The 14,945-nt window shown below is 45.2% G+C and overlaps 1 protein-coding gene across 4 annotated transcripts in view; it reads right to left on the reverse strand.

The window, feature by feature from the left end:
- Nucleotides 1-14,945, reverse strand: part of PHF12 (PHD finger protein 12) — a 38,899-nt gene that overhangs the window by 7,255 nt on the left and 16,699 nt on the right. For 3 of the 4 annotated variants that reach the window (XM_068530431.1, XM_068530433.1, XM_068530434.1), the window contains exons 3-8: nt 11,446-11,518; nt 8,419-8,812; nt 7,112-7,232; nt 5,751-5,883; nt 3,251-3,415; nt 470-628 (exon numbers count right to left, since the gene is read on the reverse strand). In XM_068530431.1, the coding sequence (XP_068386532.1) occupies nt 470-628; nt 3,251-3,415; nt 5,751-5,883; nt 7,112-7,232; nt 8,419-8,812; nt 11,446-11,518 (1,045 nt within the window). Of the gene's footprint in view, nt 1-469; nt 629-3,250; nt 3,416-5,750; nt 5,884-7,111; nt 7,233-8,418; nt 8,813-11,445; nt 11,519-12,100; nt 12,198-14,945 lie in introns of those variants that run through there. The other variant, XM_068530432.1, reaches the window with a different exon arrangement.

Here is a 14,945-nt window from a genome sequence, read left to right on the forward strand (position 1 = left end):
GAGAGGGTTCCATTTCCATTCCCAAGCAAGGCTTGCTGGTATACTCGGCAGGCAACACCCTGGTCAGCAGAGCTTGGGATTCCCGTTCTGACTCTGCCCCTAAGGCTCACCCTGTCACCAATATTGAGCAAGCACCCAAGCACCTGCTGTGTGTCCAGCACTGTCACCTAACTTCTCTAAAGGTCTACTGATCTGTTTCTACAAGACAGATTTGCCCGTCTCACAGCACACTGGGGGACTGATGGAGAGAAGCAGACCAGTTGACTGTGTAGTTCTCTTACTTGCCTCAGGACCTGAGCCAGAGGTTCTCTCTGGAACATTCAACTCAGGGGGCGGGGTGGTGGTGGGGTGGGCTCAGGGAGGGGGAGGGTGGGGCTGCAGAAGTTGGGGATGAGAATGACTTCCAATAACAGCTGCGGCGAGGTGGGAGGAAGATTGGATTTGGAATCCCGGCCCTGCCTTCACTCACCTCTTGCTGCTCTGCCTGGGTGGCTAAGTGCTCAGAGTTCAAAAGGTGCGTCTGTGATTCCTCAGGGATCCCATTGCAGATCAGCTCCCCGTCCCGAATGGCCGCGGGTGCAATGAGAGGGGGTGGAAACTGGTACTGAGATTTGATAGCATCGGGAACCTGTTCAGGATAGATAGATAGAAGGAGGAAGGAGAGGGTGACAGTGCCAACAGGCCCAGTGGATTCTGCCCTGGCCATGCTCTTCTGTTTGTGGTGCTGATGCCCAAGGGGAAATCATCCACTAGGGTGTCCACCGAGGACGAGGAGGCCCAGTGGGCTGCTACTGCTCTGTACTTCCATCTCTTTGGCTCTGACACACACACACACAGACACACATACACACACACTAGCCTGAGAAGGCATAGAACTGGAAAATGCAGCCATGTCTCCCACTTTTCTTCATCAAGGTCCAAGAGCTGCAGAAACCAGGCCTTCTGGCATGCTGCCTTCTGCTTTGGCCTAAAAAGTATAGGATGGCCACTGGACAGGACTTCAAATTGGTACTCTAGGCTCTTATTGATCAGTATCAAATTTGAGAGATGAGTGAGCAGTATCTGAGAGATAAAAAGTTAAATAACGTCACATTCACAGTGGAAATGCTCAGCGTGAGGCCTGTCTCGTGATAAGCATTCAATCAATGTCAGTTTTCTTCATCCATTCATTCATGACTCACAAAACAATTGAAGACCTATTTGTTGCAAAAAGACAGAAGACACACCCTGAATCACACCACGTATGAATGAAAGAGCCATACAAGCAAAGAGTCATTCATACATTCAATCAACATTTATTGAGCGCCTCCTGAGTCTGGGCACTATGCCAAGTCCTAGAGATCCAGAGATGAACAAAACTTAAGCCTTGCCCCCAAGGAGCTCACAGTCTAGTGGGGAGATAAGCACAGAAACATTACAATACAATGTAAATGGGTCCTAGAAGACAGGCATGTCTAAAGAGCTATAAAAAACACAGAGAGCGCTTATTTCTGTCTGGGGGGCAGGAGCTTGGGATTAGGTAAGATTTCATAGGAAGGCAGTATTTGAGCTGAGACTTGGAAGTTGAGGACAAACTTCCAGGCAGACAAAGGGGAACTAAAAGTAGGGGAGGTGGACTTGGAAAACATGTGAGATGTGGTGACCAAGTCCTTACAGAGGATAAGGGAAGAAGAGCTGAATTTTGGTTTGAGGGACTGTGTAGAGATCACTGTCATTGACTGAAACAGGAGATACAAGAGGAAGAGCAGATTTGGAGGCAGAAGACTTTTGGTCTCGGGCAGGCTGAGACTGAGGCGTCTGTGGGATGGGCAGGCAGATATGAATCTAGGTATGATGAGAAAGGCAAGGAACATGGAATTGAGAGTCATCACCACTAACAGTGGTGGCTGGTGCTATGGGCTTGTCTGAGGTCATCCAGGAATCGGAAGTGGAGAAATGGGGCAGTAGGCTAGCCTAAGGTTGCCCCTGGGGAAGAGTGAAGGGGTAGGGGGAAGATGAACCCCTAACAAAGATAAGATACGAAGGTCTCAGTTGATTTTGCCTGCACTGTTATACATCAAGGATGAAGGCCAATGTTCCAGAACAGAGCTGGAGCAGTTCTCTGTCACTGTCCTCTGGTACTAAGTCCTCATTTCACTCTCAAACTGTCTAAGAACAAAATGCTTTTCAGGCAACTCATACCCCTGGATTTTCCTCGAGAATAAGGAAACATTTAAAAAGGGGGAGGGGGCATCATAAAACAACAGGATTTTATCAAGGCCTCCTGGCCTGTTCACTTCAGCAGCCAGGCTTTCTTCCGAATCCACATGGTGAATCACACAGCTGAGATTACTCTTAGATGTTTAAGGTATGAGGCATGTCACCTCCAATATACACTACCCTCAACTGCAAATACCTTCATTTAACTTTGGAAAACTGGTGTTTCTACTGACGCATAAATATTTACACAGTTAAGAGTTTGTTATACAATTTTCAACAGTTAACATCTTGCTAGCCCTGACACCCAGTGGAAGTGTGATGAGTGATTTTAAAGTGTGGCTGCCACCAAGTGGCCATATTTGAGAATTGCTGTTTTCCACTGGTGCATGGGACTGTCTGCAGGATTATTTCAAGAGAAAAATCAAGTTTACATTCAGATATATAGTGTTGCGCTCTCTAGGTTAAATGAATGAGACCGAACGGTTTATGAGAGCCTCAATACTACCAAATGCTTTTCAATGAAGGAAATACTCCCGTCCATCTCTGTGGACACACTTTAGCAGCTGTCAAATGCATACAAATGTCAGGTTATACCAGTGTCACAATTTTTTGAGTATTGGTGATATATTAACAGCAGCCCAGAAAAATGGATAGTTCCTCACCTTCCATATAAGGCCTTCTGCTTAATCACGCTCACCTTCCCCTCACCCGACAGCTGTGGGAAAGGGGCCATCTAACAGAAACAGATGGAATGAGTGCCAGACAAGGGGCAGTAAAAGCAGAGCACACCTAAGTTTGGTGGGAGGGCCTAAAGGGCACTTATCCTCAGGAGAACTAGAAACCTGGCTGAGTTTGAAGGCCCACTTGGGGGTTTCCTGACCACCATCCCCAAGTATTAAAATGATGGTCACATTCATTACTTGCTAAGACACCACAGACAGATCTCAGGGTCTTCCGTCTCCCCATCTGTAAAACTGGGACCACGATCCTCTGTCCACCCCAGGAAGGCAATCGGAGACCACCATCCTGCCTGCACCAGGTTGTGACTCACCTTCAAGCTTCTTCTTTTGACCGACGGGAGCACGCGGCGGTTAGGAGGGTGCTTCTTGTGGATTCGGTTCAGGAAGTCCACTTTGACAACGTGCTGCGAAATGGTGTCCTGGAAACGGTCAAACACCTGGCACCGATTGCTCAGCGTCATGTTCTTCTGGTTCAGCTAGGGACAGAGCAGACACACTCCTGCAGTGAAGTTCAGAACGCATCCCCCTCCCAATTAACCCTATTCTCTACTTTTAAAAAAGAGGAAGCCCTGGGCCAAATGGGCTCCTTCTGTCAGGTGCTGGTATGTCAACACTCCCGTCAGAGGGCCAGGGAACATGGATGAGACGTTCTCCCTTAACCCTGCCCAGTCCAGCCTAATTCCTACTTCCTGGGGAGGCTTGAGGGGTACAAGAAATAGGGAATTAGCCAAGAAGTGCCCTTCCAAATTCAGCCTCTGACAGTCGTCTATCCAGCATATAGGGTTCAGAGGAGACGCAGGCCTTGACCCTAGAGCGCTCCAGACTCCTTTCCTAGCAAGGGATTTTCTTCCACCAGAAGCAAGACTGTTTCCTGTATGGGAGCTTGGCTGACAGGTGAGATCAGCACCAGAATACTGTGTCTCCTGCCCTATTCCTCCTCCACGGTACTAGGGAACATTGGTGAACCCATCTAGATACCAGAGCCTTGCTCTACAACAGGCAGAAAACCTTGGACTGCTCTCAGAGGCCACAAGGAGGGAAGAAAAGTTTGTGCAGCAGCATAGAGAAGGCATAAAGAAACGATGCCTCTTTTCCTCTTCTACATCTGGTCCCCTACACATTAATTAAAAGAAAAGGGGACTTCCTTGGTGGTCCAGTGGTTAAGAATCCGCCTTCCAATGCAGGGGACGCGGGTTCCATCCCTGGTGGGAGAACTAAGATCCCACATGCTGTGGGGCAACTAAGCCTGCGCGCTCTAGAGCCAGCCTGCCACAACTAAGACCCGATGCAGCCAAATAAATAAATATTTAAAAAAAAAAAAAAAGGGGCTTCCCTGGTGGCGCAGCGGTTGAGAGTCTGCCTGCCAATGCAGGGGACACGGGTTCGAGCCCTGGCCTGGGAAGATCCCACATGCCGCGGAGCAACTGGGCCCGTGCGCCACAGCTACTGAGCCTGTGCTCCGCAGCAAGAGAGGCCGCGATAGTGAGAGGCCCGCGCACCGCGATGAAGAGAGGCCCCCGCTCGCCACAACTGGAGAAAGCCCTCGCGCAGAGACGAAGACCCAACACAGCCAAAATAAATAAAAAAAAAAAAAAAAAAAAAAAAAATCTATGTGCCGGCTTCCTAACTAGTACATTAGGAAAAACCCCTAAGTGGCTAATAAAAAGTCACCCAATTAATAATTTCTCATCTGCTGGAAAGCTGCTCTTACAGATTCATATTTGGGTTGACTGCTCATGGTTGGTTTTTTCTGGTTCACCAAGAGGCAAAACAAGACCACTGAGCCTCGCAGAGAGGCTTCCTCCTACGTAAACTTTTCTCAGTGGCATTAGTCAAATGAAGAGGGCCAAACAAACCTTTTCTCCCTATGTGCAAGTCTATAGCTGAAGCTCCTCTCGGTGCAAAGTGGACAGCACGCTGTCATGCTGAAGGCAAGCAGTCATTCCACGGTTATCATCATCTGATGGACAATGTCTTAAGCAATTACCCTTTTAATTTGGAAAGGCTGCTCTTATAAGGGAGCTGCTCCGCCTGAGGCCCTCTCCCATTCAACCTTCCGAGTGACCGTGCCTATCAGGAAATGTCCTAAACCTCTTTTGGAGATAGCAAATTACAGTTCTATTCTAGCCCCGGGAAGTAGTCTGGAAAATGTAACCAAACCTCCTGGGAGACAAGATAATAGAACCCTCATACCATTCATTCATTCATTCATTCAACAACTTACTTACTGAACACCTATTATGTGCCATGACAAGGTCTTTGTAAAGAAACAAGTGAAGGGCAAGAGCCTCATTTGGTGCGTAAGACACATAAGGTGTTCAATAAGTGGTTGACTGTCTGGAATACCGTTATCTGTGTCAATTCTTCAGTTCTCCAAAGTTACTGGGCAGTTAACTGCCAGTGCTACGAGAATAAATATTTTAGAATTTTCTTAGTTTGTTCCCTCTAAAAACAGGAAGCAAGAAAATATGGAAGAGCATTTATTTGTATAAGGCTGGGTCTAACGCACTCCCCCTTTTAGGGCTGTAAAACCAACTGCTTAATTCATTACAGAGGAAATTATTCATGAACAACCAAGCGCTAGTGGGTTAAGTCTGTCTGTGCGACTGAAACAAGACATTGCGGGAAAAGGCTAAATGCACAGCTGAGGCATGTCAAAGTAATCAGAACTGAGTAGGATGGTTTGCAGAAACCAGCATCTGAGAGATTAAAGTGAACTCTGGTACAAAGCTGACTATACTATGCTTTCCACTGAATCAGTCCATGCCCCAGCTGTGCCCACAGAGGACTGAAGGACACTGCTGTGCTTACCACCACATGTTCGATGTGATTCGGACACATCCATCTGCCCAGGGGCATGGCAGTGAGCGGTGGCTCGAGGCAGTCCATGTGGAACAGGAGGGGGCAATAGTCACACTGGATAAGAGGGGCCACGCGACAACTCCTGCAAAAAAGAGATACAGGCCATTTCTATGGCAAGGTGGGAGAATTCAAACAAACTCTGCACTGTGGAACAGCTTCCCTTCCTTAATCCTAACAATGTTCTCCCACACCCTCCTCCCCAATAATCCGGTTACATTCACCATTAGGAAGATGGATGAAGTTGGGGGCTACCACCAGGTTCCTCATTATTCTCTCTTCTAAGAGGAATGTAGAGAAGTGAATGTTTTTTTGGAGTAGAGCTAAAGTGGTTGTCACAGCAGGAATGATCAATGCTTGGTACCCACTGGGGGAAGACAGCCAATCCTGCTCTGATCTTTCTACTCCTTAAAAGAATGCAACTACCTCAGTTTAAAAGAAAAAACAAACAAACCACTAGCAACCTTTCCAGAGTCTTATACTACAAGAGGAAAAGATTTCTCTTCCACATGAAGCACTCAGCAAAACTGACAACTAGAGAGTTGTGCTGGAAAAATGGTTTTGTAATGTATTCGTGTAAGCATAGATCAAGGGAGGGTATGTAAGCTAATGCCAATTATGATTTGTAACTACAATACTCAGTGAGTCCTTAAGCTGCTCTGGAGACACAGTTTGGGCGTGGCTCAGAGTTCCGCTGCTCTACTGTCTGGTTCCCTATAGCTTTTGCTGTGGAACATTTCTTTTTGATAGCTGTTTTCTCCTGCTATCCTGCCCTTCTAACACATCCAAGCCAACAAGTCCAGCTTCAGTAACTGATGCAGCTGGTTCCTGTCACTGAGGAGACCCTATTTGAAGGAAACCAGCGTCCCAGGGAAGCTGCAACTGGGGCAGCCTAGAGGCTTTTGGAAGTCATCCAGTCTGATGCATACCAGCTAGCATGTATATTTGTACTACTTTAAAATTCATCTTTAGTGCTTTAAAAATCATTTGCCTTTTCCAGGGATGTGTGTCTCCGCTGGCCACAGTTCTTCCTGCTAGCCAGTCTAAATATCTCATGCTTCATTTTAAGTCCAACTCCTCTCGTTCTAGCCTCTATAAACACAGTTTACAGTACTTCTGCACCGTGATTCTTCAAGAATTTTTTGTTAAAACATTCAAGGCTCTGGTCAATTAGTCACTCAGTCTCTTTGTACTCATACCATCAGAATATGGGTTATCTATAGTTAACACACATGGTTTGGAAGAGACAACAGAAGAGAGAAAAAACATTTGCTAAATATGAGGAAGAGCCTCTTGCTATGGAAGAAAAATACCTGTTACACGTGAAACAGACTTTGACTGGTAAGGGAACAAGACCATTGTGATCTAACTCATGCTGTGTCTTCTTCACGTTTTTCCCTGTGGTTTCCTCCTTTCTTCTCCTCTTGCTAGAACCTAGAAGAGAAATTGGTGGTGCTGAATTTTCCCTGGATGGAGAGTTCCTAGTTCGGGATATGGAAACAACAGTAAGTCCGAGGAACAGGTCTTAGTAAAAGCATGTGTCACAGCCTGGACATGCATCTCTTTCTGAGGCCCCCTGGGCTGGTTTCAAGTGAGAAAAAGAATGAGAAAGGACGAAAAGGGAGATATAAGTCAGAACTAAGATCACAAGTCACTTGCTCTATGGCAGAAACACATCTAAATGTTTTGCAGACATGAAGTGGTCAGAAACCTAGGTTAGATACTGGTGACTTAAGAAATAGAAATACCCAGGTCAAATGGTCAATAAAGACTATTCTGTGAAGGCGGCTGAGGAAAAGAGTATAATTTTACTGCATTTTTATAGAAAGCAGAAAAGCTGTGAGTCTGTATGCATCCTACTGACCAGCAGGTTTCTTAAGCCTGCCAATTTCACTTTCTCTGGGAAGAAAATAAGATCTAGACACTTTGTGGTATCAAGTAGAAGCCATGAGTTGATTTAAAAAAAAAAAGGGAATGGAGGGCAATTTATAATATCCATCAAAACTACAAGTGCATAGTTTAAAAACAATATAAATGCATAGTTTTGACCCAGCAATTCTAGTATTAGTAATTTATCCTACTTACCCTACAGATACACTCACATGTATACACTCACATGTATACAATGACGTATTTACAAAATTATTTGTTGAAACAGTATCTGTGGTAACACAAGATTAAGCACAACCAGAATTTCCATTAATAGGAAATTGGTTAAATAAATTATGGTACATCTATATAATGGTACATCTATATAAAGAAATTCTAGGAGATACATAAGAACCAAACAGTGGTTATCTGTGAGGGGTAGGAATGTAGAAACTAGGCAAATGGCAGACAGGGATGGGTGTGAAATTTTTCATTGTAACCCTTTTTATATTTTTTGATTTTTGAACTATGTGTATGTATTACTTTTTTTTTTTTTTAAATTGATACTGGGAAGGGTGGAAAATAGAAAACTGAGTAAGCGTTGTAAAGCTGCAAAGATCTCGAACCAAGAACAGGAACCTGAGACAGTGGCGACACGGACAGTGACCCCACAGGCGGCACAGCCCTTTGGTTGGACAAGAGTCCTTTGGGGAAGCCGGGGTAGGGGAGAGGATATGACAGTCTGGCTAACCTGGTAGTGCAGTGGTACAAGTCAGTTCATTGGGCAACTGAAATTGGGTGGGGTTCCGCTCCATGGCGGCAGCAATCAGCAGCTCAAAGGGGCGCCTTAGCTGGGGCTGCACATAGTCCGGCTCTGCTGCCACTGGCTCCTCGTCCACGTCGATGATGTCCTCGTCGACATCATTCTGCTCAGAGGTGGGGGTCTCTGTGCTGGCATTGGATGTGGGCGTGCCAGGCCGGCTGGCTCTCCTTTCCAGGATTCGGGCATGGGCAATGGCCTTGAGTTCAGTTTTGCTAGCTGATCTGTCCAACAAGTCAGTATCGCTGCTGGGGGATGTAGTCCGTTTGCCAGATTTGTCCACCAGTCCATTGACGTGGCCCAGCTCCTTTTTCTGCTCTCGTTTCTGTGCAAATAAACAGGTGGGCCCATCACACAAAGTAACACAAAATAGAAAGAGATGGATGCTACAAAGTCCTGCTAGACCACTAACCAAAATTACGAAAGTCTCTAATATCAGAGACTCATCCACCTGGGGACTTGGAACATTGGTCTGTTAAAGTTGACAAAACTATAGCTGAACTAAACTAAAGCTGGCAAAACCACTGCAGCAGGGAATCACCAAAAAGTACAAAAGTTAGAAACAATTTTACAAACCACACATCATATGATACATAGTATCTGTACACGAGGTAGGGGGGCGGGTAAAGGGATAAAACGTTAATTCAGTGAGAATAAACTTAGACTAAGTGAGGACAGTGAGAATAACGTAGAGAATCAAGGAGAGCACTGTTGTTGGCCTCGGGGTGCCCTGAATGGTTTTAAGAACTTTGCTCAAAATACAGAAAAACCTGCAGAAGCAAAGGTAAAAAGTAAAACGGGCAAGCAGAGCTCCCTGTCCAGGGAGGCTGGGTGCTGACTTGCAAGGCAGCCACACCACAAGGTGGAAGGATGGTGTGCGGAGGGCAGTGATCCAGCAATCATGGCGTCCAAGAATGGCGGCTTTCAATGTCTCAAGTTTAACTAGAACTCTGACAGTGACACTTTTGAATGGAAAGGTGGGGACATGGAAAAAGATTAAGTGTACAGAGTAGGACTGAATGACTGATAATACATTTTCCTCCAGGGCTCCAAATAGAGTGGTCAAATGAAGGTTTAGCACTGGTCTCCAGTCAGGAGACCTGGGATCTTGTCCCAGTTCTGCCACACTGATTCCCTATGACCTTAGGTGACTCAGGCCGGAGGGCAGGAATTTCTCTATGTGTAAAGTGAGACTAGTAAGACCTTTCTTCTCCTCCTCTCAGGGATACGGTAGAGAAAAAGAGCATCACGTATATGAAAGGGATGGCTCTGAGTTGGGGGAAGATCTAGCCTCCACTAGGAATAAGACCTGAACATCAGAGGTTGATGAGGCCCACAGGATGTATCATTTCAATCCACTTCACTGTAACTGCAGGAGGCCAGAGGGCTGTAGAGGTGATGGTGCAAAAGGCAGATTTGGCACTGGTAGGCATAGAGGTCCATCTGAGAGCAGGTCAGAGTGGCATTTCAGGAAAAGCACACTCTGTAGAAAAAGGCACACTATAATACAATCGCCAGAAAGTAGCGCTGTTTCCAGAAAATTGATGAAGAAGTAATAGGGCTTTGGAGCGAAACAGAATTTGGTTCAAATCTTGGCTGTGTCCATTCCTTTGAGTACTTGGGTAAGTTCTACAATTGTGAACCTCAGTTTCTTCCTTTTAAAAAGGGAGAGAAAAAAAAAGGAGAATATACCACCAGTACCCATAGTCGGCTGTAAGGGCTAAATGAGATAACACATGTAAAAAACCCAGCTACGATGAGCACTAAAACAATGTTAGTTCCTCTTCTTCACTCTCTTTTCCTGGCTTCACCTCTTCCGCCACAGCTGTTCCCAACCCTTTCAAGTCCAGCTTCTTTGAGTGGCAAGTTTCTGAAAGGCCTCCTGGCTGGCAGGTACCTCTAACTGGCCCTACTCTAATCTAGCTGGGGACACACAGGTAGAGATCTTGGGAGGAGGACAAGCTGGAGGACACCCTGGTTTGTGGACTTCAAGAGATATTAAACTACAGCTGTGATTAGGTGGTTGACTTGGCCTTGGCTTGCTTTAATAAGAACCCTATGCACACATTGAAGAATAAGGTCTGCCTAATTGTTTACCTTCTTCTTAAAGGCTGAAAACTGTTACACACATAAACCACAATCTCTGAACCATCTCATCCTGTTTCTGCAACCAAGGAAGTCATCATTCATTGTGACATCATGTTGAGGGGCCAGGAAAAGAGGTGACGTCACAACAAAGGAAAGTTGCTTGGTGTATAATTAGTGTGGGGTGGAGGGCAGGGAGTGGTTTATAATTCACAGACAAATTTTAATCCACAGCCTATAATTTGAGGATTGGGTCTCTCATAATCTGGGTGGAAGCACACCTACTTCCTTTTTTGATAAGGGAGCATTTAGCTTTCGTACCCCACAGAAGTTCTCAAAGTAGAAAATTATGTTCTCAAAGCCAGTACTGAATTATCAAAGCTGAGGGAAGGGGAGCTAAAGAAAGGTTAGGCAACCTGGGGTACAAGTGGGTCCAAGTCCTCTCCACTCCACACACCTGGCCAAGCTTCTGGATACCAGCAACTTATTTGCCTTGGGGTGAGGGGAATCCTTTTCCTATCAAGCTGGAGAAGCAGCCTTCCTCTTCAGCCTCTTTCAGCCACTGGATATGGCTGCCACATTCAGGCCACTTATCAGGAGGTCTACAAGGAGATCAGACTACTCCTGTCACTAGTGAATGAACATGGCTCAGTAAATTAACACACCTTTTCTGCCCATTTCAGCAGCCCATGTTTGGATTTTAGGCCCTACTGGATTCTAAACAGTCACCATGGGGAGTGTGAGGGTGATTCCAGGGCTGGAAGAGACAAGAAGGGACAAAAATGCCTTCAGGGCCAAGCCGTCTTAGCTCTAGAATATCAGTGCTCTAGATCTGGCATCCTGAGCAAAGCCTTCAGAAAGCAGCATTATTACCTTTCGGCGAACAGTGCACCGGTGACACATCCACTCCCCAGGAGGCAACATCTCTTCACTCAGTGGAGGGTTACTGTGGGGAAAAGACAAGGGCAAGACTAAGTAACTAACCCTTTGATGCAGCAGGGAAAAGCCTAACTAGGTCTGACACAAAGCTGCATGTCCCTCAACTCCTATTCTGGCCAGTCCTGCAGCACTGCTTGGGTTCTCTTATCCTTCAAAATGCTTACTTGCCATCATTTACAATAACCTAAGGAGTAAGCATCCCTTCCCATATCTTAGAAAGAGAAGCCAAATCCAAAGCTGTTAACACTGGGCTTACAGGGAAAGATACAATGAACTGGTTTGGAGCCTTGAAGAGTCATTCCCAAACTCTGCACCACGCTAATAAAATCACTGAGAGAGAGGTCCTCCGCCATCTTTTCAAAGTCTGCCAGTGTAAGTCCACAATCTTCCATCTGCTGTTCAAAGCCCTCTGTAAAATGGTCTCCTTCCAGGTTCCCAGGCCCCTTTCGGGTTCTTTTTCTTCTAGTTAAACTGAAGACTTGCTATTTCTTCCTCTAGAACTCTTCCCCTTGAAAGCTATGCCTACCAAAACCCTATTCATCCTGTAAGGGCTGCTTCAATCAGCCTATGGTAGATTAAAGATGCCTACAAATTTTTTGCTACTCCTTCCACCCAGAAGTAGTCCATTTCCTTCCTCTTGAATTGAGCTTGTCTTGTGACTTTTTTTTTTTTTTTGGCCACAGCTAGCGGCCAATGGGATCCTAGTTCCCTGACCAGGGATTGAACCTGCGCCCTCAGCAGTGAAACTGTGGAGTCCTAACCACTGGACCGCCAGGGAATTCCCTCTTGTGAGTTGTTTTGACCAACAGAATGCAGCAGAGGTGACAATGCTGTAACTTCCATGGCTGGGTCTGAAGAGACCTGCAGATTCCACTTTTACATGCTTGCAATGTTCCATCTCAGAGCCCTGCTCTCATGCTGAGAGGTCACATGCAGGAGACTTAAGGCACTCCAGTTAACTCCAAGCCAACAGCTAGCACCAACTACTGCTATGTGACTGAGTCATCTTGGATCATGCCAGCTCAGTTGAGCCTCCAAATAACTGCAGTCCCAGATAACAACGTGAACAGAAAAACCACCCAGCTGAGCCTAGTCAACATGCAGATTTGTGAGAGATAATAACTAGTGTCTATTTTAAGCCACTAAGTTTTGGGGTAGTTTGTTATTCAGCGATAGACAACTGAGCACACAGCTCCTCCATGCGCTCTTCCCAGATTACTCAAGACATCCTTCCTTCTTCAGCTTTCCCTTGTGTGACAATTCTCTTACTTCTTTTATTAGAGGAACCAAGACAAGGACTGGATCTCTTCCCTCTTTGTATCTTTATAATATAGATGTTGTACACACAGTAGTCAGTCAGTAAGTCAATACTGAATCAAAATTACAGCTGTGTAGGGCCAGCCTTACTGCTCCTCCAGATCATTGATTTCCATTAAGGTTACACCAAGAACCATATGAAATTTTATTAAATTCTTAGGAGGGTCACGTTTATAATGTCTATACAGCAGCAGTTCTCAAAGTGTGGTCCCCAGACCAGCAGCATCAGCATCATCTGAGAACTTATTAGAAATGCAAATTCTGTTCGAAAAGATACATGCTCCCCAATGTTCACAGCAGCACTAGCTACCATAGCCAAGACATGGAAGCAACGTAAATGTTCATCGACAGGTGAATGGATAAAGAAAATGTGGTATATATATACAATGGAATATTACTCAGCCATAAAAAAAGAATGAAATAATGCCATTTGCAGCTAAGTGAAGTCAGACAGAGAAAGACAAATATCCTATATCACTTACATGTGGAATCTAAAATGAACTCACTTAGAAAATAGAAAAAGACTTACAGACATAGAAAACCAATTTATGGTTACTAAAGGGCATAGCATAGGGGGATGAGGGGTAGGGAGGAGATAAATTAGGAGTCTGGGATTAAAATATACACAGTACTATATGTAAAACAGGTAAACAACAAGGACCTACTGTATAGCACAAGGAACTATACTCAACATCTTGTAATAACCTATAATGGAAAAGAATCTGAAAAAGAATGTGTGTGTGTGTGTGTGTGTGTGTGTGTATCCACATGTATAACTGAATCACTTTGCTGTACACTTGAAACTAACACATTGTAAATTAACTATATTTCAATTAAAAAAAAAAAAAAAAAAGAAGAAATGCAAATTCTGAGACCTCACTCCAGGTCTACTGAATTAGAAATTCTGGGAGTGGGGCTCAGCAATTCATGTTTAACAAGCTCTCCTGGTGATTCTGCTCAATACCAAAGTTTGAAAACCACTGCTATACAGAATAAGGCTACATTTATTCTTAAGAAATGCCTACATTTGGTTCCTGGGAGTCACCTACTTGGAATGGTATGGAGGAAATTTTTTTTTCAAAATACATGAGAAATGCTAAAAAAATATTATTATATATATATATGGACTATGAATATATAAGGACTCTCCCTTAAGTCCCAGGCCTTGATGCCAGGCTGCTTTACCGTTTCTTCCTAAAACAGCATTTGGCTTGACAAATTTTCCTAGCTCCTACTTTACCAATGCGTCCCTGGAGCCCTGAGCATACATGTCAGGATGTCCACTAAGCCCTCACAGCTCATTGCTTCCTATCCTCTGTTTCCTTGGTGGAATCTCAGGAGGATCCTTACCAGGAAGCATAAAACTGGAGGCACATTGGCCTACTGGGACAGGTCTTCAAGCCCTGGAGGACCACAAGTGAATGTCACCTGTAAAGTCTTCCCTAGTTCTCTCCAATATATTTCTGCATAGGCCATATCCAAACTAATGAAATGCATGCATGTAATTTGCAAAGGCCTACAGACTCTGCTATGCTTCAGCAGCTGTCATATTAAAACTAATCCTGAAAAGGCTGTCATTTCTCATTCTGTTTTTCATCATTTCTTTTCATCTGCCTACTGACTTTGTGTTTTGTACCAAGATACCCTACACCAAACATGTAAAGCACAGAAGGGTGAGGCAAGGTGGCAGTGGCTTAGGTCTTTTACCAAGATGTGAATGGCCCCCGGGCCACCCTTCCTGCCTTCCTCAATCTATTTGCAACCCTGCTGGCAGAATAATTCTGCCACAATTCTGATCATATCAGTCTCCTTATTAAAAAGCCCTTCAATATCGCCCTTACCCCATCAGGATACAGTTCAAGCTCCTCAGTACTGCAGGCCAGAACCCTGTCCCTTCCCCAGCTCCGTCAGTCTGGTGGCTCCCTACACAGTCCACACTGTTTCTCAACCCTTTCTCTGCTCATTCTCATTCTCTGCTACCCACAACCACAAAAGCTGAGCCTCCCCCCACTCCTTCACCTGGTGAACGCCTTATCTTTTGGAGCTCAAGTCAGGCGCTATCTCCGGGAAGACTCCTCTGACAGCCCCTGATTCCCTATAGCACTTCTGTGCCATAC

This window comes from Eschrichtius robustus, chromosome 20, assembly GCF_028021215.1.
Source record: "Eschrichtius robustus isolate mEscRob2 chromosome 20, mEscRob2.pri, whole genome shotgun sequence".
NCBI lineage: Eukaryota > Metazoa > Chordata > Mammalia > Artiodactyla > Eschrichtiidae > Eschrichtius > Eschrichtius robustus.